General features: G+C 41.5%; 1 protein-coding gene across 8 annotated transcripts in view; it reads right to left on the bottom strand.

The window, feature by feature from the left end:
- Positions 1–20,354, bottom strand: part of CELF2 (CUGBP Elav-like family member 2) — a 557,821-nt gene extending 537,467 nt beyond the window's left edge. For 2 of the 8 annotated variants that reach the window (XM_059663928.1, XM_059663945.1), the window contains exon 1: positions 20,191–20,350. In XM_059663928.1, coding sequence (XP_059519911.1) covers positions 20,191–20,294 — 104 coding nt within the window. In that variant the 5' untranslated portion in view covers positions 20,295–20,350. Of the gene's footprint in view, positions 1–18,352; positions 18,808–20,190 lie in introns of those variants that run through there. The other 6 variants (XM_059663955.1, XM_059663965.1, XM_059664044.1 and 3 more) reach the window with 5 other exon arrangements.
- Positions 20,355–22,898: the final 2,544 nt, after the last annotated feature.

The raw sequence follows: 22,898 nt of genomic DNA, 5'->3' as shown, positions 1-22,898 counted from the left end.
GTAAAAAGCTCAGGGAGGTCATGGATTTATCAAGGATCACACAACCAGTTAAATGCTCCAACCATAATTAGGGCCAATCTGGGCTCCTCCCATATTGCTGATCTGGAACCTTCCTGGTTAGTCTACTTGGTGGCATGCTATTACCAATATCAACCAAACACACCTCTACCAAAGGAAATACTCCCCTCCCCTCCCCTGCCCCCCAAGCCACCCTTATGGACACAGAGCAAGCCCAGCAGACCATAGTTCAGAAGTTCAACTCCCCACCTGGAAAAAGTCATGCTGCTTATTGGAGCTCTGAAAGTTGGGACCTTCTTCAGACTACAGGAGATAGGCTGACTGCTTTTTTATTATCTGTCCCTGCAAGTAAGTAGTTTCTATGGTTATGTCTTTATTGGAAGCTGAACCTCATCTCTAGTGAGAAAGCCCTTCTTTTAGATATACGATTTGAGGGGCTGGGAAGTGGGATCTGCTTGGTAGCTGCTACATGGAATCGCTATGCCCGTGTCTGCAACTTGGCGATCTCATTCTGGGCAGGTCAGATGTCAGGGTCACTGAATGTGTACCTACAGGTCTCAGGGCTGTTTACTGACACAAAACTAATGGCATATGATTACCTCTTGACATTTTGCTTGGTAGCCTCAAAATACAGTTTCCGAAAAGATGCTGCCAGAACAATGTTATTTACTCCAAAGTAAACCCCAGGAATATCAGAAGTGTTTGATTTTATGTATAAGTAATATTGACGGAACTACTAGCTTGTTTATTGAGTGAGTGAGTGAGTGAGAACAGTGTGCCAGGGGTTTTATAAAGATCACCTGTGAGTTAACAGCACGTGTCCAAGGTAGGCCACCTCAGATCAATTCTTGCCTCAGGTCACAGAGCTATTAAGTGACAGACTGGATCTGAATTCTGGTTCATCTTGCTCTGAAGCCCACTCTCCCTCCACATAGTAGGCTTCAGGAGCAAATTAGGATAAGTAATGCTGAAAAAGGGAGCAGGTTCATTAACATTATTTTACTACATAATAGTGTCAATGCCCAAAATTCAGGACAAAAAAAGCCAGACAGATATGTCCACACGCTCTAACTCATGAGAAGCATCAATTTTCCTCACCAATCTCTGCCTCACCAATGACTGCCATGTTTGTTGTGTGCCATTTAGAAACTTCCAGAACCACTTTCCAAGTCACCTGTCTGAATTGCTGACACCACATAACTCTGACCTACAGGCTTCAATTTCTTTTTCCAACTCCCAACTTCCTTTCTTAAGGCAGGGCCAGAGTAGTGCATATTAACATTTTTTATCTTTTCCATACTAAAGGTTTTCATGTTGAAAATTCTAGTACAGACTCTTGTCACATGCTGTCTTTTTAAAAGAATATCTGCTTAACTTTAATCCATTGCTTAAAATTTGGAATACACCAAACCCAATTGTTATATAGAATCACCTAGGGAGACTTTAATGGAAAAGCGAGGCAGCAAATTAGTACCTTATGATTAGCTTGACTAATACTAAGTTTGTTTATTCAAGGTCCCTCGGAAGAATGGGCTGTGTTTTTAAGATATGACTTGTTTTCAATATCTGTACAGAGGCTTGTCACTACTGAGCTGGACATTTAATTTTCCACTTATTCATTTCCCCCTTACAGATAGCTCTTTGGCTATTCAGTATGTGCATAATGCAGGGAAAAATAACGATAAGAAAAGGGGACACAGAGAATATCATAATTAGACCGTGCATTTGCAAAAATACACTCTCTATACCTGAAACATCCTGATTGCTATAATCAGGTAGATTAAGTTTTCAGCAAATATATTTTTAAACAGAGATTTCTTTAAAGTCATAAGCAGAGAGGCAGCTTTCAGAATCATCTTATAACACAAAATTAACTAAATTTGCCTTCGATTAGTTTTTAAATCACATATAAAGAGAAGTCAAAATGTAAATCAATAGATTTGTGGAACATTGGGGCATCTTTCCTGTTTTTTCCTCATCTGAATTCTCAGTAACAAAAGCCTACAAGTGTACGAATGGCAAAAGCAGAAACCTACTGCCTCAAGATGTGGTTTAAGCTTTTATTTTATGGTTGCGAGATTAAAGTTCTGAGCAAATACAGTTGCAGGGGTCAATGAAAGTAAAAGATCTATGGGGGAGGATGCTGTGACCACAAGTTAAAAGAACATTCACTGTTTTTATAAAGAAAAAAACATTGGCAAAAGAGCTAGAAATAATGATCAAAAGGGATTTAAAGCCAATTACCGGGGAGAAAAACCCAAGCTATGGAATAGAGTTCAGAACTTCAAATCCTCTTACTCCACTTTTTCCACTTGATGATGTTGGAAGCTTATATGCAAAATATTTCTCTCTGACTCCCATCTAATGGGCTGTTTGAGAGTGCTGGTGATGCTGCTGACATACTGAATGGTGACCTGCAGAGAATAAGCAAAGACGAGGAAACCAGTTTCACAGCAGCAAACAAACAAAAAAATTTACTAGAGAAGTAAAGCTTAACATAGCTTTCTCCTCTAGAGAGCTCTGCCTGATTGTGGACAGAGCTCAAAACCAGGTTTCAAAAGCATCACAAACTAGTTCCGTTATAAGAGCTCTGCCCAAGCCCTACTGGTTTGGCTCAATGGATAGAGCATCAGCCTGAAGACTGAAAGGTCCCAGGTTCGATTCCAGTCAAGGGCATGTACCTTGGTTGCAGGCACATCCCCAGTAGGGAGTGTGCAGGAGGCAGCTGATCGATGTTTCTCTCTAATCGATGTTTCTAACTCTCTATCCCTATCTGTAAAAAAAAAAAAAAAAAAAAAGAGCTCTGCCCAAGATACGTTCAATAAATGAAAAACGCCTTAAACGCCTTGGGTAATGAGAAGATAGTGATGCAAATACTCCTTCAGGCTGGGGACCCAGGCTTTACAAAATCCATGTCCTCAAGAGCTGTGTTCCTCAAACACACTCACTCCACTTAAGATGGAAGATGAAAATAAGGACCCTTCCTTTCCTACAGAAATATTGAGAAAACTATGCCTTATGCAGCACTGCTCCATCCTGCCACTACCTGTCCCTCATCACAATGCCAGTGCCCAGAGCTGAAACCTGCCTCCTGCTCCAGGAGGGGGAGGGGAAGGAGGAGGAGGAGGACAAAGGCCACAGTCAGGAGGGGACCTGAGTGGCATCTGGGCCAGGGCAGGTGCTCAAGAGGGTTTTTGCCATTTGGGAGGATGATGTCATGAAATTAAAGTCTTTAAGAAAGAAATTCTGCCTCAAACCACTTCCCTCTTCAGGGATTTTCTTAAAGTCCTTTTTTATATAATTCTAGTTCTTTGATAAAGAACACCGACTCTTTTGATCTAGTAATTTAAGGGTAATTTATTGTAAAGTGGTAATTGATTAAGATTCAAGAGTAGAGAAAGCTCTCAAACTTGTGCTCTCTCTCTCTCTCTCTCCCTCTCTCTCTCTCTCTCTCTCTCACACACACACACACACACACACACACACACAGGAACTTGGCTCACACCTGAGTATTCCTGACTCAGTCCTTCAAGGTAGAACCTATGGGTCAGAGGAGGCCTCATCAAGCTTCTGATCCCTGCATCCTTCTGCTCCCCGCCCTCCCCTCTCTACACTAGAAGTAAGTCTTAAAATGTAAGTTCCCTGATGTCAAATTATGTTGGTTTAAATTCATAGGAAGCTTATAAATGATAGATTTCTCTGAAGAACCTTCTAAAGTACAAGGAAGTTGGAAATGCCATGTTACTTCATTTGGCCAGGGGCAGTTGGTAATCCTACATATCTTTAAAAATTCCATTTTTGTTCTGTGGTGATTATGATGAATGACCCATCACCATGGGGGCAAAGAGGTACCTGTTATAAACAGAATAGGAGGCTTTTATGAGATGCAAACATCTTTGCTTGTTATGATCATGCATGTTTTCAATCTAGCATTCAATCCTGGAATGAGCTTTCTTTTTCTTTAATAATAAAATGCCTAACCACATCCTAAAGAAGAGGTTGATTTTGTGGTAATGAAGACAGCAATTGTGGATACAGACCAAAGGCATGGAGAGTCAAGTTTTATTTCCTCAGAAGTCATTTTTTGGCCCTCCAGGGCATTGGACAATAAATTATCCCAGCTGCCTTCCTTCCACAACTCCTATAATCCTCTTAGGCCAGGTTTTTCAAGGATCCTGTTTTCTTCCCTCCCTCTTTTCAAAATCTGTCCCCTTCCCCAGTGGGAGGAGTTCCTGATATGCCTTGATGAGATTCCAGGTCATTGTCAAGGTCAGATGGGTTACAAGGGTTGGCTCTTCCTTAAAAGGCAGTGTGCTCTTGCCTCCATATAGCCAAAGTGAAAGGTGATCCTGGGTCACAGAAAGTCCAACTCTCCCTCCCTCACTCTTTGGACACTCTCTTCTTCCCAGGGGCTAAAGCCCAGTGCAGTTCAGGTCAGATCAGTACATAACACATACGGAACATTTTCTCTGCTGATTTCTCTGGTCTAATTTCCCTCTTGCTGACCTGGCTGTTTGGCTCTGAAAGGTCTAAATCTCAATGGAGCATATATGGTTCATTGGCTAACCTAGTAGTCAGCAAAGTGGCCTGTGGGCCAAATCCAGACCTCTGCCTGTTTTTTTAAGTAGAATTTTATTGGAATCCCATCTTGCCCATTAATTTATATATTGCCTCTGGCTGCTTTTGTGCTACAATGGCAGAGTTAAGTAGTTGTGACAGAGACCATATGGTTTGTCAGCAAAGCCAAACATATTTACTAACTGGTCCTTCATAGAGAAAATTTGCCATCCCTTGGTTCAGATCACTGTAAAATGGACCTGAAATATTCAATGTTTGGTTACATACAACTGAAACATTCCTAACTAATAGACTGAGGTTTCAGCGTAAAACGGAGCAGAAATCATTTGGGACCATCTAGATTAGTAAGGGGAAAATGAGTGTCCTAATAGTCCAGCCCAACTCATTCAATTTATATATATTGGCGTTTTGAACCAATGCACATTTAATTATACACTACTACTTCTCAATTTTCCATTGTTTCTCTTTGGCCATGAGAGTCAGGGTTTGGCAAAACTGGCAGCAGAGAAGGCTGGCTAAGTATTATAGAAAGTTTCAACAAATGTTTTTCAGAATCCTCAGTTAAGAAACTGATGGGCCCCATCTTGGTCCCTCTATCCTGAGTCCCTCTGGAAATTTGTACATGAGGGGTCTACCTCAGGACCCAAATATTCTTTGATTCCTAAGCAAAATGCCATTTAACCATTTAATAGTACCCAATCTTACTTTTTCCATCTCTGTGTAAAAGAATTATATTTTTTATGTTTTGCAAATGTGCATATTTCATAAACACTCTACCAGAGTGGCATTCTAATGTAGTTTCTGCTTTCATGGAAGTTACTCTGTAACCCAAAGAAATAGATAAGTAAATAAAAAACACATTCAATTTTGTACTACAAAGGAAACTATCAACAAGATGAAAGGGGTACTGACCAAATGGCAGAAAGTGTTTGAAAATCATATATATATATATAATAATATATATCCAAAATATATAAAGAACTCAACCCAATACAAAAAACAAACAAACAACAACAACAAATAATCCAATTTAAAAATGGGCAGATTAGCCCATCTGGTGTGGCTCAGTGGTTGATCATCAACCTATGAACCAGGAGTTCACAGTTCTATTCCCAGGCAGGGTACATAACTAAGTTGTGGGTTCAATCCCTAGTGTGTGTGTGTGTATGTGGGGGGAGGTGTAGGAGGCAGCTGATCAATGATTCTCTGTCATCATTGATGTTTCTGTCTCTTTCTCCCTTTCCCTTCCTTTCTGAAATAAATAAAAATATATATTTTTTTAAAATAAAAATGGGCAGATAATTTGAATAGACATTTCTCCAAAGAAGACATACAGATGGCCAGCAGGTACATAAAGAAGTGCTCACCATCACTAGCCATTAGGGAAATACAAATCAAAACCACAATGAGATAGCACCTCATACTTGTTAGAATGTCCATTATCAGAAAGAAAAACAAGTGTTGGTAAGGATATGGATAAAATGGAACTCTTGAGCATTGTTGGTGGGATTGAAAATTGGTGCAGCCATGGAAAACGGTATGGAGGTACCTCAAAAAATTAAAAATAGGCCCATTATATATATAACTCAGTAATATGCTCTGGGTATATAACCAAAATAATGAAAATAATGACAACACTAACTCAAAACGGTATTTGCACCCCCATGTTTATTGCAGCATTATTTACAACCTGAGGCCCAGTGCATGAAATTCATGCATGGAGGTTGGGGAGGAGGGTGTCCCTCAGCCTGGCCTGCACCCTCTCCAATCTGGGGCCCCTTGGACATCCCTTTCGCAACCCGGGACTGCTGGCCCCTAATTGCCTCTGCCTGCCGGCCTGATGCCCCTAACTCCTCCCCTGCTGACCTGATCTTGCCCCTAATTGCTTGCTCACCCACCAGCTTGATCATGCCCCTAACTGCTTGCTCCCCTGCCAGCCTGATTTCCCCTAACCACCTCTGCCTTGGCCCCCACCACTCTGGCTTTGTCCAGAAGGATGGTGGATGTCTGGAAGATATCTGGTCAATCTGGTCTAATTAGCATATTACCTTTTTATTAGTATAGATTGTCAAGATATGAAGACAACATAAGTATCCATCGGTAGATAAATGGATAAAGAAGATGTGGTTTAAATACACAGTAGAATATCATTTAGCCATAAAAAAGAATTAATTCTTGCCATTTGCAACAACATAGATGGAACTTGAAGGCATTATGCCAAATTAAATAAGTCAGACAGAAAAAGGAAAATACTATATTATCTCATTTATATGTTGAATCTAAAAACAACATAAAAAACAAATTGAGCTTTTAGGTTCATGGATATAGAGAACAGACTAGTTAGTGGTAGCCAGAGATGGGGGATTGAAATGGGAAAAGAGGGTCAAAAGGTACAAACTTCTCATTATAAAATGAGTAAGTCCTAGGGATGTGTACAGCCTGGTGACTATAGTTAATGATACCATGTTATATATTTGAAAATTGATAGGAGTAAGTTTTAAACATTCTTTTTTTAAAAAATTTAATTTAATTTAATTTTTAATTGTTTTATTGCTTAAAGTATTCCAAAGAGTATTATATATGTCCCCCTTTTTTTTTCTCCCCTTGACCTTCCCCTAGCCTCCCATACCCCCCAGTGTCTTGTGTCCATTGGTTATGCTTATATGCATGCATACAAGTCCTTTGGCTGATCTCTTACCCCTGCCCCCAACCCTCCCTAGCCTATCCGCTGTAGTTTGACAGTCTGTTCTATGCTGCTCTGCCTCTGTATCTATTTTTGTTCATCAGTTTATAATGGTCTTAATTATCCATAAATGAGTGATATCATGTGGTATTTTTCTTTCATTGACTGGCTTATTTCATTTAGCATAATGCTTTCCAGTTCCATCCATGCTGTTGCAAATGGTAAGAATTCCTTCTTTTACACATTCTCATCACAAGAAAACAAATTTTAAGTATGTGGTAATGGATGTTAACTGGATTTATTGTGGTGCTCATTTCCCAAGATATACAAATATTGAATCATTATGTTCTATACCTGAAACTAAGATAACGTCATATATTAATTATATCTGAAAAAAATCCACATTTCAAATAGTTACTTCAGCTACATCTCTGGAGAGTGATAACTAAGTGTTGAGGAAGTTACAAGGAGGCAAGTGGCCAATTTGAATAGGATTGTTAGGCAAAGTTACACCGAGGAGCTCAGGTTAGAACAGACGTTTTAAACATGTGTTTTCATGGAGAAGAAGGGAAGAGTATTCCAGCTTTTGAACATTTATTAATGGCTGTTATGGTCAATAATGAAGATAATGATGGTGGGAAGTCATTTTCCAAGGCTCAGAAGAAGCATGAGGCTCCATTCATAAATGCCAAACTTAAATGAGGACAACAATTTTCCAGTTTACAAAATCTTTCACTTATCCACCAGGAAACATGATAAAATATATAACATTGTGGTTTCCATGGGCCTTTAACAATTCTTTCTGGCTTAGGTATTTGTGTCTCTATAAGAATGAAAAACTAGTGCCATGAAAAACAAAATATAATTCCAAAGACATGGTTAAGGATAACACCTGCAATCTGGTTAGACTGTAATACTCAGCCCATAGGGATAGTCACATGACTGCTAATGTCAGTAGGTGTCAGCAGAACGCATCCCTGCAACAGCTGATTTACATTATAGCCCTAGCTCAGAGATAAAACATCTGAAAACAGGTTTATAGTTCAGTCTATCAATTCTACAGAAAGATTTGGAATAAAAGATCTTTGAAGGAAAATGAGGATCAATATAAAGAGAATTGCTTGGCTTCCAGAAAAACCCTACAGTATGGGCAAAGGTTTCATGGTATGGCTCAGAGGTGGGACTCAGGATCTGTGGGAGAATGCTTCTTTGTTCTATCTCACTGATCGTATAATTTTATGAATGGAGCTCCTTAGATATATAATCTGGTTCAATCTCTCATCTTATAATGAGGAATGTACTGATATCCATTCAAGTACTGGCTGGGCAAAATGCAGTGTCTAGTGATATGAAGGATGCAAGTGGACACAATGATGAATTGGATATGGACCTTATCTATCTTCAGAGAGTTTACAGCATACTAATGGAACAAAGATATATATCTACTAGAGGCCCAGTGCATGACATTCGTGCACTCCACAGGGGTGGGGTGGGGAGGGGGGGTGTCTTTCAGCCCAGCCTGTGCCCTTTCACAGTCTCAGAGCCCTCGGGAGATGTCTGACTGACAGCAGGCCTAAGATGGCAGTTGACATCCTTAGCGCTGTTGCAGAGGTGGGAGAGGCTCCCACTACTGCTGCTGCTTTTGCCAGCCATCAGCCAGGCTTCTGGCTAAGTGTCACTCCCCATGTGGGAGTGCACTGGCCACCAGAGGACAGCTCTTGCATTGTCTGCCCGCCCCTTGGTGATCAGTGAGAGTCATAGTGACCACTCATTTTGCTGTTCAGTTGATTTGCATATTACTCTTTTATTATATAGGATATCTATATCTATATCTATAGCTATATATTTATACCTGTACCTATATCTATATTTGTATCTATATATTTATCTATATCTACATCTGTATCTATATATGTATTACAAAGGAGAAAATATGCACTTGCATTTGAAGATCTCAGGTTTAGATTCAGAGCTCTAAGCATTCAGGGGAAGGATGTCTCTCTTTTAGAAGGTGGGATAGCAGCAAGGAAGGTTTAGTGGAAAGTTCTCAGCTTAAATTAGGAAGTAACAAACCTGGATCAGGACTAGACACTGCTGGAGACACAGTGATAAAAAAGACAGTCCATGTCTTCATGAAAAACTAGTGGTGTGGGGAGTAGAGATTTTTTAAAAATAGAATTGAAGAAAGGAGAGTGGATTAGTTGAGCTCTTGATGTACCTCATCCTGTTGCATTAAAATACAGAGTGCAGGTAAACAAAGAGGCTCTGCATGAGAACAGACAGAAAATGTGCACACAGAGTCCTCTCCTACAGCACACACTATCTGTAGCATATGATTCTAGTGTTCTGGGACTTTGAGCCTGAGCACATACTTGGAGAGTGTAGGGAAGTAAGTGACACATTCTGATTTTTTTTTTATTCCCAAATGGTGGAATAAAAGTGTTAGGTGGTTCTCCTCTGTTTTGGGAAAATAGCTTCACTGTGGTCTATGACCTTTGGGAGATATTTACTGATAACACGAGGAATTTCTTACTTTTTTTCTTTTAACAGAGAAGTCAAATGATCTGAATTTGGTGATATTGTCCTTGATACTGTGCTGGTTCAGCCCACTAGGGAAAGAGACCCAGTCAGAAGGGGAAAAGGTAATTGTCAAGTGAATATTTTTCTAGTGATTATTTGTGTCAATGAAGCAAAAATAACTCATGAGGGCATTTTTTTTTTTTTTAGAATGAGATGAAAATGCAATGGCATTTTTATGTGATTTTATAAAATCTTTGTCATTATTGGTTATATCATGTGCTACATTACTTATGCTTTGTGAAAAATAGATTATTCTCTAATATAATAAATTATTTAAGAGACCCAGATCTTGTATTCACTTTCATAAACATATACTGTAATTCAGTCTACCTAGAGAATTATTATAGAATCTTCTCTATATTCTCATAGTCTAATTCCTCCTGCTCTCCCAAAGGTTTTTTTTTTTTTAAATACCCTGTGCTAAGTAGGTCATGATTCTTCAGACTTTCCTGTGGGAAAAGGAAGAATAATGTGGTGCAAATTTTTCCTACCTGAGGCATAGTTAAGGCAACATGTGTTGTCAAGTTTCCAATGTACCAAGGAAAGGTGCTATGTCAGGACAGTATATAGCATCATTTTTAAGTGCTCTAGCTCAGTAAAGACCAAGTTCACATTGTGACAAAATGGAGCACCTACTTCATAGGGTTGTTGCAAAGATTAAATGACATATTAAAAATATAAAGCACTTAGCATAATACCTGGCATATAGAAAGCATTCATAATTATTATCTCATCCTCTAGGAAGACTAACACCTGAACGTCAGAGTGTAGCCTTCCCTCCGTGGACACCAACAGAGCTTCCACATAACCTCTCCTTACTCCAAATATCTCCAAGTTGTCATGCAATGTGAGCTGAAGAGTCTCTACACATGGCATTCATTCAAAAGTACACAGCACGCTTTCCTCTGTGAATTTGGAATTTATCTTGGGAGATTTATCAGGCATGTGAAAGGGAAATGTCCCCTAAATGATCTAGAGAAAGCAATGAAAAACAAAGAAAGAAGGCCAACCATGTCAGCGTCTGGTCTATTTTCTCAATCACCATGTGCTGTTCTCATTAATGGGAGTTTCTTGCGCACCCAGAAAGGGAAGAAAGCAAAGTGTGTTTTGTTATACAGCATGAAGGCTCATCCAAAAATTTCAGGGATATAGTAAGCTGTACATTTTATCCAGGCTATAATCATCTTTGGGAGTTTAAATATTCATGACCTAAAACATGTTTGAGCTTTGAAAAATTACCAAGATCTTTAAAAATCTTTTTCCCCAATAAAAGGCAAATTTATGAAATGTACTTAGTCATGTGAAATCAAAAACTTCTTTCCAATTATACACCAAAAAACACTTCTATTTTCTCGTTGGTCAGATCTTTAGCCTAGATAATATATAGATGAGTGGTAGACAGTGGCACATGGGCCATGTCCAGCCCACTGCCTATTTTTGTAAATAAAGTTTTATTGAGTTGCACCTAAGCTTAGTTACTTACATATTGTGGCTACTTTCACTTTAATGGGCAGACTGGGTGAATCATTGCAATAGAAATTCTGTGGCCACCAAAAACTAAGTATTTACTATCTTGCCTTTATAGAAGAAGTTTATCAAGTATTTACTATCTTGCCTTTATAGAAGAATAATCCCAATCTAGATCATTCTCTTGTGTAGAAGGAATGAATTCTGCTTGAATAATAGATTTCTATCAGACAATTTAAAATTTTTCCATGTTATCAAATTCAGACACTTTACTTATTGGAATGGAAATGAGGACTTGGAGATAGAAATAGTAAGCTGGGAGTTAGAAGTGAGTTATTCATTCATTCATTCATTACACATAACATACCACCACTACTGCAGTAAATACTGGCATTAGAGTGTGAACAAAATAGGCAAAGCCTCTGGCCTTAGGGAAGGTAAAGTTGATGAGAGAGACAAATAGTGAGTGCTTCATTCATTCACTCACTCATTCATTATCTGTTATGTGCCAGAAATATTTTAGGTACTGGGTATATCCAATTAACCACACAAACCATATACTCTAATGAGACAGAGAGATAATAAATAAGTACATGTGAAAATGGTAGGTACTGGTAAGTGCTATGAGGAGAATGCTAATTAAATCATGTGAGATTGAGGTGTTTTTTTAAATGGGTCAAAATGGTTGAATATTGGCAATTGTATATGGTTCAACCTATCAGGGAGACATGCTAGAGAGTAGCTTTTGAATGACTTTAATTGTGGGGTCTGGGACGACTTCACTGAGGAGGTGACATCTGAGCTACGATTTGTATGATAAGCAGCATTCTGCCCTGCCAATAGCAAAGATTTCCAGGTAGGGAGGGGAGTAGCTTGTAAAAATATCCTAAGTCCAACATAACCTTGACTTGTCTGAGGAAGAGACAGAAGACCAAAGTGGCTGGAGCAACATGGTCTGTGGGGAGAGGGAGGAGATAAGGCTGGAGAGATAGTCAGGGCTAAGTCAGATGGAGTTTTGCAGGTTAGAATAAGGATACTGGCTTTTATTTGAATAGTAATGGGAGGCTTTTAAATAGAAAAGCCACACCATATGATTTATGTCTTTTGAAGTTTTTTTCATTCCTCTTGTGTGGAAAATAGACTGTGAGAGCAAGAACTGAAGCAGGGAGATGTGTTAGGAAGTCGTACGGAGTTCTGAACAACAAGATGATAGCAAGGAAAGATGGAGACAAGTGAAGAGCCTGTAGATGTTTAGGAGTTGAAATCAACAGGAGATGGTGACAGTGTGGATGCAATTAAGTGAGAACGTGGGGGCTCATGGAAGATTCCTAGCTTTCCAATTTGAGTACTTGGCTGGATAGCTGTGTGACTCTAGCTTGTGAGCACCAGAAAGGAATCAGGTCTTGGGGGAGATTGTATATATAGTTCACAGCCTGTTGAGCTCAAGTCATCTTTAAGACATACCATTGGCTGTACTGAGAAGTCTAGGAACTCAGAGGAGAAGCCTGGGTTGAGCTGTCTTAAATTGCAGGAGGAGAGATGGGAAGGGAAGAGAAAGTGAATAAAATCCCTCAGCCAACATGATGGAGTTCAAGAGAAGGGTGTAGCAGCAATTTGTTCCGTTAATGAATTCTGTGACCTCATCTAGTCTATGCTCAATGCCTTCTTCTCTAAATGGTAGAGTTAAACTAGATTTGGGGTTTTCTAGACTCTTCCAACAAAGTGATGCAGGGGCTAGAAGCATATAGCAAAGGCCAGGAATTCAGAGGTTCACCCCCTGTTAACTCTCCCTCACTGTCAACTATGTTCCCCTCAAGTAACACTCGTAAACATTCAATCTTGTATTAATCATATTGCCAGGGTGTTTTATTTCTTAATTCTTTTAATCTGAGGTCTACTAAATTGTCATTTCCTATTTCTTCTGTGCACTAAGAATACTTTTTATTGATTTAGCTGATTTTGAATGTTTTCTTTGAGTGAAACTTTTGTGTTTGTCCTTTCTCAATGGTCAAGAGGGGAGTCTTACTGTTGAAAATTATTGGCATGTTTTCAGATGGAAGTTAGATTTCTTTAATGCCCCTTAACATAGACATTACATTAAAACAGCCAAGAGCATGACTCACTGCCTTGATTTTTCCATTTGACAAAATATACCTAGAATGACATATACAGTTCCTGAGAAAGGTTTATGACCTGAACTTGTAGCCCAGCAGCAGATCATATCTTAAAACACTAAATTATGGTGTCAGCAGATTTAAAAAGTTGTTCCTTGCGATCACTTTTCAAGAGCAACAGGTTTGGCAGAATTCCAGGCTGCATACCTGGAGGCAACATCGGAAAACATTCCAGGTTTGAAACCTTTCCACTGTCATAAATTAAGCATTCTGCTCATTTATTAATCAGACAAGGGCAGTAACACTGCTCCTTTTCCTGACCGGAATGGGGTCTCTCCCCTCTGGGATGTCTAAAGCATTTTATTGATGTAAGTCATATCACATACAACCCTGTATGGCATCAGCACACACATCTTCATTCTCCGGCTAGTTGTCCCATTTATAAGGCCATGTTCTATCTTTGATTCTCTCACATATGATGACAGAGACTCATTGTCAGTGACTGACTGGTTCAATGAATCAGAGTCAGCCAAACAAAATTCCTCATTGTAAACAATTAAGGAATATAAAATGCAATTCATAAATACTATCCCCTTTACTTCTGGAAAGCATTACACACAGTTAAAAGGATGATAAAATTGTGCTTGCCAAGAAGAGGTGAAGACAATGAGCCTGGCATACCCAAAGTGGTCAATGCAAAAATTTATATCTTTGCCAGGTCTTGCCAATCCAAGTTTGGGAAGCTTTACTTACTGTAGCCATAAAGTAAATTTCACTTATGTTAGGGACACATTAGGGAAAAGGCAACATTATGACTGATATTTAAATGGGTTAAGAATTGGGATCATCATCCAAAAAGGACTTTTAAGGGCTGCATCATCAAAAGTTGTATTGTCCCACAAATTTTTAAAAAATATATTTTATAGATTTTTTTTTTTACAGAGAGGAAGGGAGAGGGATAGAGAGTTAGAAACATTGATGAGAGAGAAACATTAATCAGCTGCCTCCTGCACACCCCCTAATGGGGATGTGCCCGCAACCAAGGTACATGCCCTTGACCGGAATTGAATTTGCGACCCTTCAGTCCACAGGCCGACACTCTATCCACTGAGCCAAACCAGTTAGGGCTGTCCCACACATTCTTAGAGCTAGGGCCAACCTTATCTACTTGTGCAATAATATTAATAAGGCAATCACCAAAAATGATTTTTAAAAAGCATTGTTAAGAAATATTTTAATGTTAGAAATAGACTACTAATCCAGTTAAAGGAAAAGAGAATGAAATTCATTCTAAAGCAGCATTGTAAGAACATTTGTAGAAGTACTTTACCATCTCTCAGTTACAAATAAAATTTAAATCTATAAACAGAAAAAAAAAAAACACATCACTGGCAGACCCAGAAAACTGTGCCTTTCCACCTAGAAATCCTTGGAATTATTTAATGAAAGCAAAAAATCTATATGCATAAAGATGTTCACTGTGTTGTTGTTAATACAAATCAAGGACTGGAGCCAATCCAAATTTTCAATAAATGATAATTTAGTAAATAATGTACACCAACATTATGGTGCTTTATTTAGCCATTAAAATCATGGTTATGAATGGTAAACAGAAACACGAAAATATGTTTGATATTTATCTGGAAAAACTAAGCAGATTATAAAATAGCACATACAATATGATCTACAACACATATACTAGTACAAAAAGAGTTCTAGAAAGCAAGAAAATCATTAAGATGGATATTGGGTATTTTCTTTTCTATTTGCTCTTTTGTATAATATTGTTGCTTAAAAAAACAGTAAACAAACAAAAAGGCAGACTTAATGAGGGGGAAATAAGTTATAGCTAAGTAATCCTACCTAATAAAAGAGAAACATGGTAATTGGCGTATGACCGCTACCCTTCCCATTGGCTAATGAGTGAGATATGTAAATTAACTGCCAGCCAAGATGGCGGCCAGCAGCCAGGCAGCTTGAAACTAACATGAGGCTTGCTTGCTTCAGTGGCGGAGGACTCCAACGTTCCCCGCCTGCCTTGCCGGCCTCCAAGCCTGCAGTTTAAGAAACATTGTAACGAATATAGAAGCTAAACAAAACCCCAGAAACCTGCTTTCAGTGAGCCCAACGATCTCAGAGCTGGAGTTGATACAGAGTTTTGATTATAGAACCGAAACAAACCAGATACCTGCTTTCAGGAGTGGAGGCCTAAGAGCTGGAGCCTCAGAGCTAAAGCTGGCCCAGAATAAAAAAAAAAAAAAAAAAAAGGAGCAGTTGGGAGCTTCAGTCACCCGCCAGCCTGAAAACAGCCCTCAGCCCCTCACCCAGATTGTCCAGGCACCCCAGTGGGGACCCCCACCCTGAAGGGTGTGTGACCAGCTGCAAACAGTCATCATCCCCTCACCTAGGCTGGCCAGGCACCCCAGTGGGGACCCCCACCCTGATCCAGGGCACCCTTCAGGGCAAACCAGCTGGCCCCTGCATGTGCACCAGGCCTCTACCCTATATAGTAAAAGGGTAATATGCCTCCCAGCACTGGGATCAGCGGAGCCGAGAGGCCTCCCGGCACTGGGATCAGCGTGACAGGGGACAGCGCCCAAACCCCCTGATCGCCCTGTGGCTCTGTGTGTGACAGGGGGCGGGGCCACAAGCTCCCTATTGACCCTGCTCTGTTCCTGACAGGGTGCGGCGCCCCAACCCCTCCACCCCCCACAGGCCCTGCTCTGTGTGTGACAGGGTAGAGCCATAACCTCCCCATCAGCCCTGCCCTGAGCGTGAGAGTGGCAGCACCCCAACCCCCTGATTGGCCCTGTTCTGTGGGTGATAGAGGGCGGCGCCCCAACCCCCCCCCCACAGGCCCTGCTCTGTGTGTGATGGGGTAGAGCCATAATCTCCCCATCAGCCCTGCCCTGAGTGTGACAGTGGTGGTGCCCCAACCCCCTGATCGGCCCTGCTCTGTGGGTGATAGAGGGCGGCGCCCCAGCCCCCTGATCCGCTCTGCTCTGTGTGTGACAGGGGGCAGTGCCCCAACTCCCCTATCAGCCCTACTCTGTGAGTGACAGGGGGGAGCTCCCCAATCCCCTGATCAACCCTGCTCTGTGCATGACAGGGTATGGAGCCCCAACCCCCCTAATGGGCCCTGCTCTGTATGTGACAGGGGGCAGCACCCCAACCCCCGGATTGGCCCTGCTCTGTGCGTGACACGGGGTGGTGCCACAACCTCCCCACTGACCCTGCCTTCAGTGTGACAGGGGGCAGTGCCCCAACCCCCCAATCGGCCCTACCCTGAGCGTGACTGGGGGTGGCATCGCAACCTCCCAATCCGCCCTGCTCTGTGCATGACAGGGGGCGGCGCCCCAACTCCCCAATTGGCCCTGCTCTGAGCCCGACCAGGGGCTGCACTTAGGGATTGGGCCTGCCCTCTGCCACCTGGGAGCAGGCCTAAGCCAGCAGGGCGTTATCTCCCGAGGGGTCCCAGACTGCGAGAGGGCACAGGCCAGGCTGAGGGGCCCCCCCTCCCCCCCTGAGTGCACAAATTTTTGTGCACCGGGCCTCTAGTCCTACATAATAAGAGCCTAACCGGGCAACAGTGGAGGCACTGCCAGCCCCAATGGGCCCCGATGAAAGCAGAACTGTGATGGGATGGTGGAGCAGGTGAGTGGGTGGCGCCAGGCCAAGGCCGGTGCAAGCGGGGGCCCAATTGCCCCGCTGATTGCCCCACAGACAGCGACCATCAGTGGCAGGGGGTAGAGCTGCTGCCCAGCTCCCAGGTGCTAAGGGAGCCAGGTGGAGCGCCCGGCCTGGATTGATCGCCCCGCAGGTGGGATGGTGGAACAGGTGAGAGGGTGGGGCCAGGCCAAGGCAGGGTTCCAGGTGGAGCTGCGAGGCTGGACGTTCAAGCTGGGGTCCAATCTCTGCAGGCTACCCCCAGGGACCACAACTGTGCACAAATTTGTGCACCGGGCCTCTAGTTCAAGATAAATGTCAGGAAAAAGAGATCCCACAAACACACATACTTCTAATTCTATATTTAGTTCCAATGGAACCATGTTTTGGGGTAGATATTTAGAACAATTTGATATTTTATAGAATCACTTTTGATAAAAATCCCTTAATTTTACTTTTTTATATATTAAAACTTGCCATGAGTTCTTTTTCCTGGGAAATACCATTTGGTGTTATGCTAAACCTTTGAATTCATTGTGAACTCTGCAAAAAGCGTAGGCTGAGACTCAGGTGGAGGGAATACATACATGACTGTTGCCACATTGAGCTCCTTGGTTTTAATTTTCCTGGGCCACTGAGAGATGCCAAGATCAGAGTTCACATTTTTAGGAGCATTCAGAGAAAGACCTCATTTTATAAGTTCTACTCATTCAGTGTTAAGGTCAGCTGAGTTTTTCTAGCTTTTCCAAATTTGACCTGGGGAGAAGGAGAGGACCTAGGAGGAACATATTTCCACAGATTGTAAAAAGAAGAGCAGGAATAAATAATGCTTTCTGGAAATAGTTTGCCTTTTTTTTTTTTTTAATCTGAAGTCCCAAAAAGTTTGCTGCATCCCCTCTCATCTCGTCAGGGCCCCATGAAACACAATAATAAATATGAGAACAGGTTCCTGGGACTGAGCTGGTGTCAGAAATCATTTCAGTAAGACTGCGCACACGCTCATTAAAATGCACCGCATTCCCCTCTCAGAGTGAGACTGAGGACTTCTCACACCTCGCTTTGCACAACTGCTGGGGTTGTGGCCCTGAGGAAAAGGAGTGTTCCTCCACGCAGATCCGGTGGTCACTGAAAGCCACCACAGGCATTTCGCTTCTCATCCAGCGCTCCTTAATTGGGGTGGGGTGGGGTGGGGAGGAACTTGGCCCTGAACTGCAACAGCGATGGGAGAGAAAGAAAGCAGGCCTACCTTAAAACTTTCCAGTCTTTGAGTGGATCCAAGTCAGAGATTAAGGAAACCATTGTCTAAGAGGCAGCTGAAGGCGAATCCAATCCGAGAGGAGGGGAGAAGGGGTGGGTGCAGGGGGAGAAACCAGCCAGCCTGCTTCTTGGCTCAGGCCAGAGCCATGGGGCGCCCAGCACAGCTCTTCTTACTTCTAGGATTGATAAGCACTTGTCCTGGCTTTTCTCCACCCCCCAAATCAATCTTGTGCTATATTCCTTCCCAGCCCTGGCTCATTTCTCCACACCACCGTTTAAAGCCCTTGTAATCTGCTCCAACTGATCAAATTTGACCTTTTTGTAGCCCACTTTATTCCAAGCACAGCTCTCCGTTAAAGCTCTCTTTATTAACACCGTCCTCCTTGGCTTTCTTTTGGAACAAACACAGATCAAGCCTGAAGCCTCCAGACTTTACCCGCAATCATTTACAGATTACTGCAAGCTGCAGCCCTCTCGTCCTCTGGGGCATTGCTGCTGCCTCGGAGAGTTTGCTTTCAGATTCCTGTCAGAAGACTGGTTAGGTTTCTGTGTGTGTGTGTGTGTGTGTGTGTGTGTGTTTCTGGGACACCAGCCTTGGGCTTAGAGCTTCCCTCAGAAGCTGTAACTACATGACTGTTAGGATTTGTTTTTTAAAAATAATTTGGAACTGGGCTGCTAACAAGCTAGAATTTACTGTGTTTTCTGGCAGAGATTTTGCTACACTGCTTTTCTCCCCTCCTTCTCTTTTTCTTGTGCTTTTAAATAACATGAAGGGGGGAGGGTGTAGAATCTTTCTAAACATTGAGAAAAAGGGGCATGGCTTTTCTCCTTCGACTTGTGTATCTTTTGCCCTTTATTTAAAACTGAACGTCCTTTCGGTAATCATCTGAAGCGGTTCATAGCAGATATGTTTTAAGCATCAAGAGCAGGACTGTTTGTCTTCAGTGCCCACAGTGCTGCCCGTGCTGATGTAGATCCTTCCTGAGTGTATGGATTTCTTATTGTCATGGGCACTGCCTGTGCTTTCCGGGGCCCTACCTAAGACTCCACAGCCCGGGCGCTTCCCTTGTCCTCGCAGGATCCTGAAGACTGTGAAATCAACTAGTCCAGGCACAGCCAGACCTTGGTTCCTCAGGTCATCAAGATTTTCATTACATGCCATGCCATAGGCGCTGTACTTGATCTGGTAGTGTCTCTTGATAACAGATTCCTCTTTTTCTCACACTTACTTTAAAAGGAATTTTTAAGATCATTACCATACATGGAAAGTCAGCTTCACTGGCCTAACACAACAATTATGATTTACCTAGACACGCGGACCAGGTAAAGACACTGATCTTTGCTTCCCTTGGTTAAAAAGAGTCTAGCGAGTGTTAGGGGTGTTCAGGACACCCTTGCACTAACCCGAGGCTTTCCCCAGGAGGAAGAGGAAAGATTTGAAGAGAACATGGTGTGATTCAATGTTCTGTAATGACCTTACTAATTAAAATCGTCAGCTGGGAGTCAGGGTTCCAAGTTTTTGCCTTCAGGCGGAACCTACCGAGTAAGAGAATCTGTTCCTTCCATAGGGAAAGAGGTGGTGACAGCTTCGGGAAACATGCTTTTATTGCCAGGAAGTTCTTCCAGTCAATTCCAAATGCCCCTCCCAGCATTTTAAATCCAGTCCCTAGTAGCCTTTTCTCTAAGAACCCTATCCTTAAAGTATGCAGCAAATCCTCCGTTTAGATGTTTTTTCTTATACAGCCATATGCACTTTCCTTAATGGCTATAAAATTACTCTTCAGAAATGCAACTATTTTTATGCTAAAATTAAAGAGAATTTCATACCTTTTACAAAAACCATTGACTTTCTGGGTCTTCTTGCTTCTTTCCCGGCTGTCTTTGCTGTCCCACTGTGGATCTTGGGCCACAGTGTAATAATGTGTAAACATTTACATAACGCTTCTAATCCCCAAGTACTTCACCGAGTGTGGGTGATAATAACAGCATTTGTGCAGAGTGTACCTCCAAAGGGTTCTGAAAGCTTAGATAATGAATAAAATGTTTCTCCCTTTAAAAAGCTAGCAAGAGAAAAACAACAGATTATAATGCAATAGTTTCTGGTACTGTAATGACATCATCCTTATATCATTAACCACCACACCCCTGAGCCCACATCTGGGAAAGGAAGGGGATATGTCTTTAACCCTTGGAGTTCAGGGTTAATGGATGAAAGGGGGAGGGACTTAGCTTTCAGCCAAAGGACAAAAGGACAAAAGCATGCTCATAAATTATGAAATACTGTTTCGAAGCAGTAGGCCTTCCAAAAACTTTTTAAAGGCAGTAGAAACTTTCCCTTGAGTAAAATCTTGTACCCAGTCCAAGAACAGAAACAAATAATAGTGAAAGTTTATTACCAGGTACTAGGCACTGTTCTAATTTCTTTGGGTGTGTTAACTGTTTCTGTCCTAATAACTAATTTGTTAATGGGGTGAGTTACCAGGAGCACCCCTATTTTGTTAACACACATTAGGACCTTTGCACATGTAGAAGAAAGCAACTGGTCTGAGGTAGTCATGCGCAGGGTGTATGTGGGTCCTAGAAGGTGTGTCTCTGGGACCTCATTGGAGCTACCACTGCAGAAATATTGAAGCAGAGTGAGTGCATCTGTTTGGGGGTAGGACTGGGATTGGGATCAGGTTAAGGGTGAGTAAGAAAGATTGCATGAATCTTGTGCTTTCACTCCTAAGGAGGACGCACTTTGAAATCCACTTCCTAAACGTATTTGATGTGAGGGAGTTAAATGATCTTTTAAAGGTTGTATTAAATGGGCTGAATTTGCTCGTCTCTTTCTTAATTTTGAAGATCAAGTGTTTTCTTTATAGGCTTAGATTAATTCCAGGCTGTATAGCTTGCAGGTTTCCTTCTCCTATTCCCCTAAGCATTCCCTGATTCTGAACAGCTTCAGATCAAATGGATCCATTTCTTACCAAGAAAAAGACAATCAGAGTGATTCACCACTCACCTTCAACTATGAGGGTGATCACTAAAAACAAACAAACAAACAAACAAACAAAGACTGCCCCATCCAAAAATGGGGCCAACTATTTATCTGTAACTCAGGAAAAGCAGTAATAAACTTTCTATACATAAAACTCAAAGGTTAGGACTAACCTTCAGAAACAGATTTTCCTCTGTGTTGTGATATGAATTACAAAATTTCATTTCCTTTATCTTCTTTTTCTTACATTTTGACAAATTTACCCCTTTTAAAATCTAATTTTGTTGTTGCTTATAATGGCTCTTCAATACTTGGCTTTTCTGAATGGTCCCAATGTGTTAAAAAAAAAAAAGTGAATCAATCCATTTAAAGCAACATTCATGATTGTCCTACTATTACCATCAGCAAGACTTATAATTCTCCTTTTCATATAAATAAAATCTGTGATACCCATCCTTTTCCTCAAATACAGAATCCCAAACCAAAATCCAAATCCAAACCAAAAGCAACCCACTGTTTATACCTCTTTCATCCAAACAAACAACACCCCATGCCCTGAGCCACAAACCCTATGAGCCTGTGAATTCCACATGTATTGGGATTAGAGTCACCAGGACACAAATTGAAATGCAGAATCTCAGAGGAGACACCAGCAGGAGCCAAGGCATCTGCATTTCCTAGCAGACACAGGCACTCACAGAGCACCCTGGGAAATGCTAAGACAGAGCTAGCAAGCAGAAAATCTACCCTGGTCATGCAGCATCCCAGGTGGGCTTCCATATGATTGTGGGCAATATCATTGGAGTCAGAGGTGTGGATCTGTGGGAACTCATCTTATAGGATACAGAGGAGCAGGAAGCACCTGGAGGTATGAATTAGCAGAAGGAAGAAGGAAAACTATTGGTTTCTGTTGGCCGAACTATTAAATATTAGAGCTTCAGAAAGAGAGGGATGATGTCTCAGGAAATTTCTCTCCAATAAAATGTCTTTCTTTATATATATATATATATATATATTTCATTGATTTTTTACAGAGAGGAAGGGAGAGGGATAGAGAGTTAGAAACATCGATGAGAGAGAAACATTGATCAGCTGCCTCCTGCACACTCCCTACTGGGAATGTGCCCGCAACCAAGGTACATGCCCTTGACCGGAATCGAACCTGGGACCCTTGAGTCCGCAGGCTGACGCTTTATCCACTGAGCCAAACCGGTCAGGGCAAATGTCTAACTTTCTGATCATCAGGAATTAAAAAACAAAAAACAAAAACAAAACAAAAACAAAAAAACAAAAAAACACACACCCTTCCTAGGGAAAAATGGAAAATGTTTCTTTATGTCCTATTTTCATTTTCTCTCTCTTCATCTCCAATTCCTGATTCCTAGGAATCTGATTAAGCTAAGTGTTTCATTTTCTTGCTTCAAACTTATTTGTTCCCAACTCAGTTACTTCCTGATAAAATTTCCCCTCCCACTTGTTCCAGATTTTTCTTTTTCTTCCTTGCCAGCTTGGAACCTTTTCCTCAAGTGGGTAGGGTCTCTCTCTCCCTTTAAGA

The sequence above is a fragment of the Myotis daubentonii genome, chromosome 1 (genome assembly GCF_963259705.1).
Source record: "Myotis daubentonii chromosome 1, mMyoDau2.1, whole genome shotgun sequence".
In the NCBI taxonomy this organism is placed as follows: Eukaryota; Metazoa; Chordata; class Mammalia; order Chiroptera; family Vespertilionidae; genus Myotis; species Myotis daubentonii.
The sequence above is the reverse complement of the archived record's forward strand: the minus strand, read 5'-3'. Positions and strand labels throughout refer to the sequence as shown.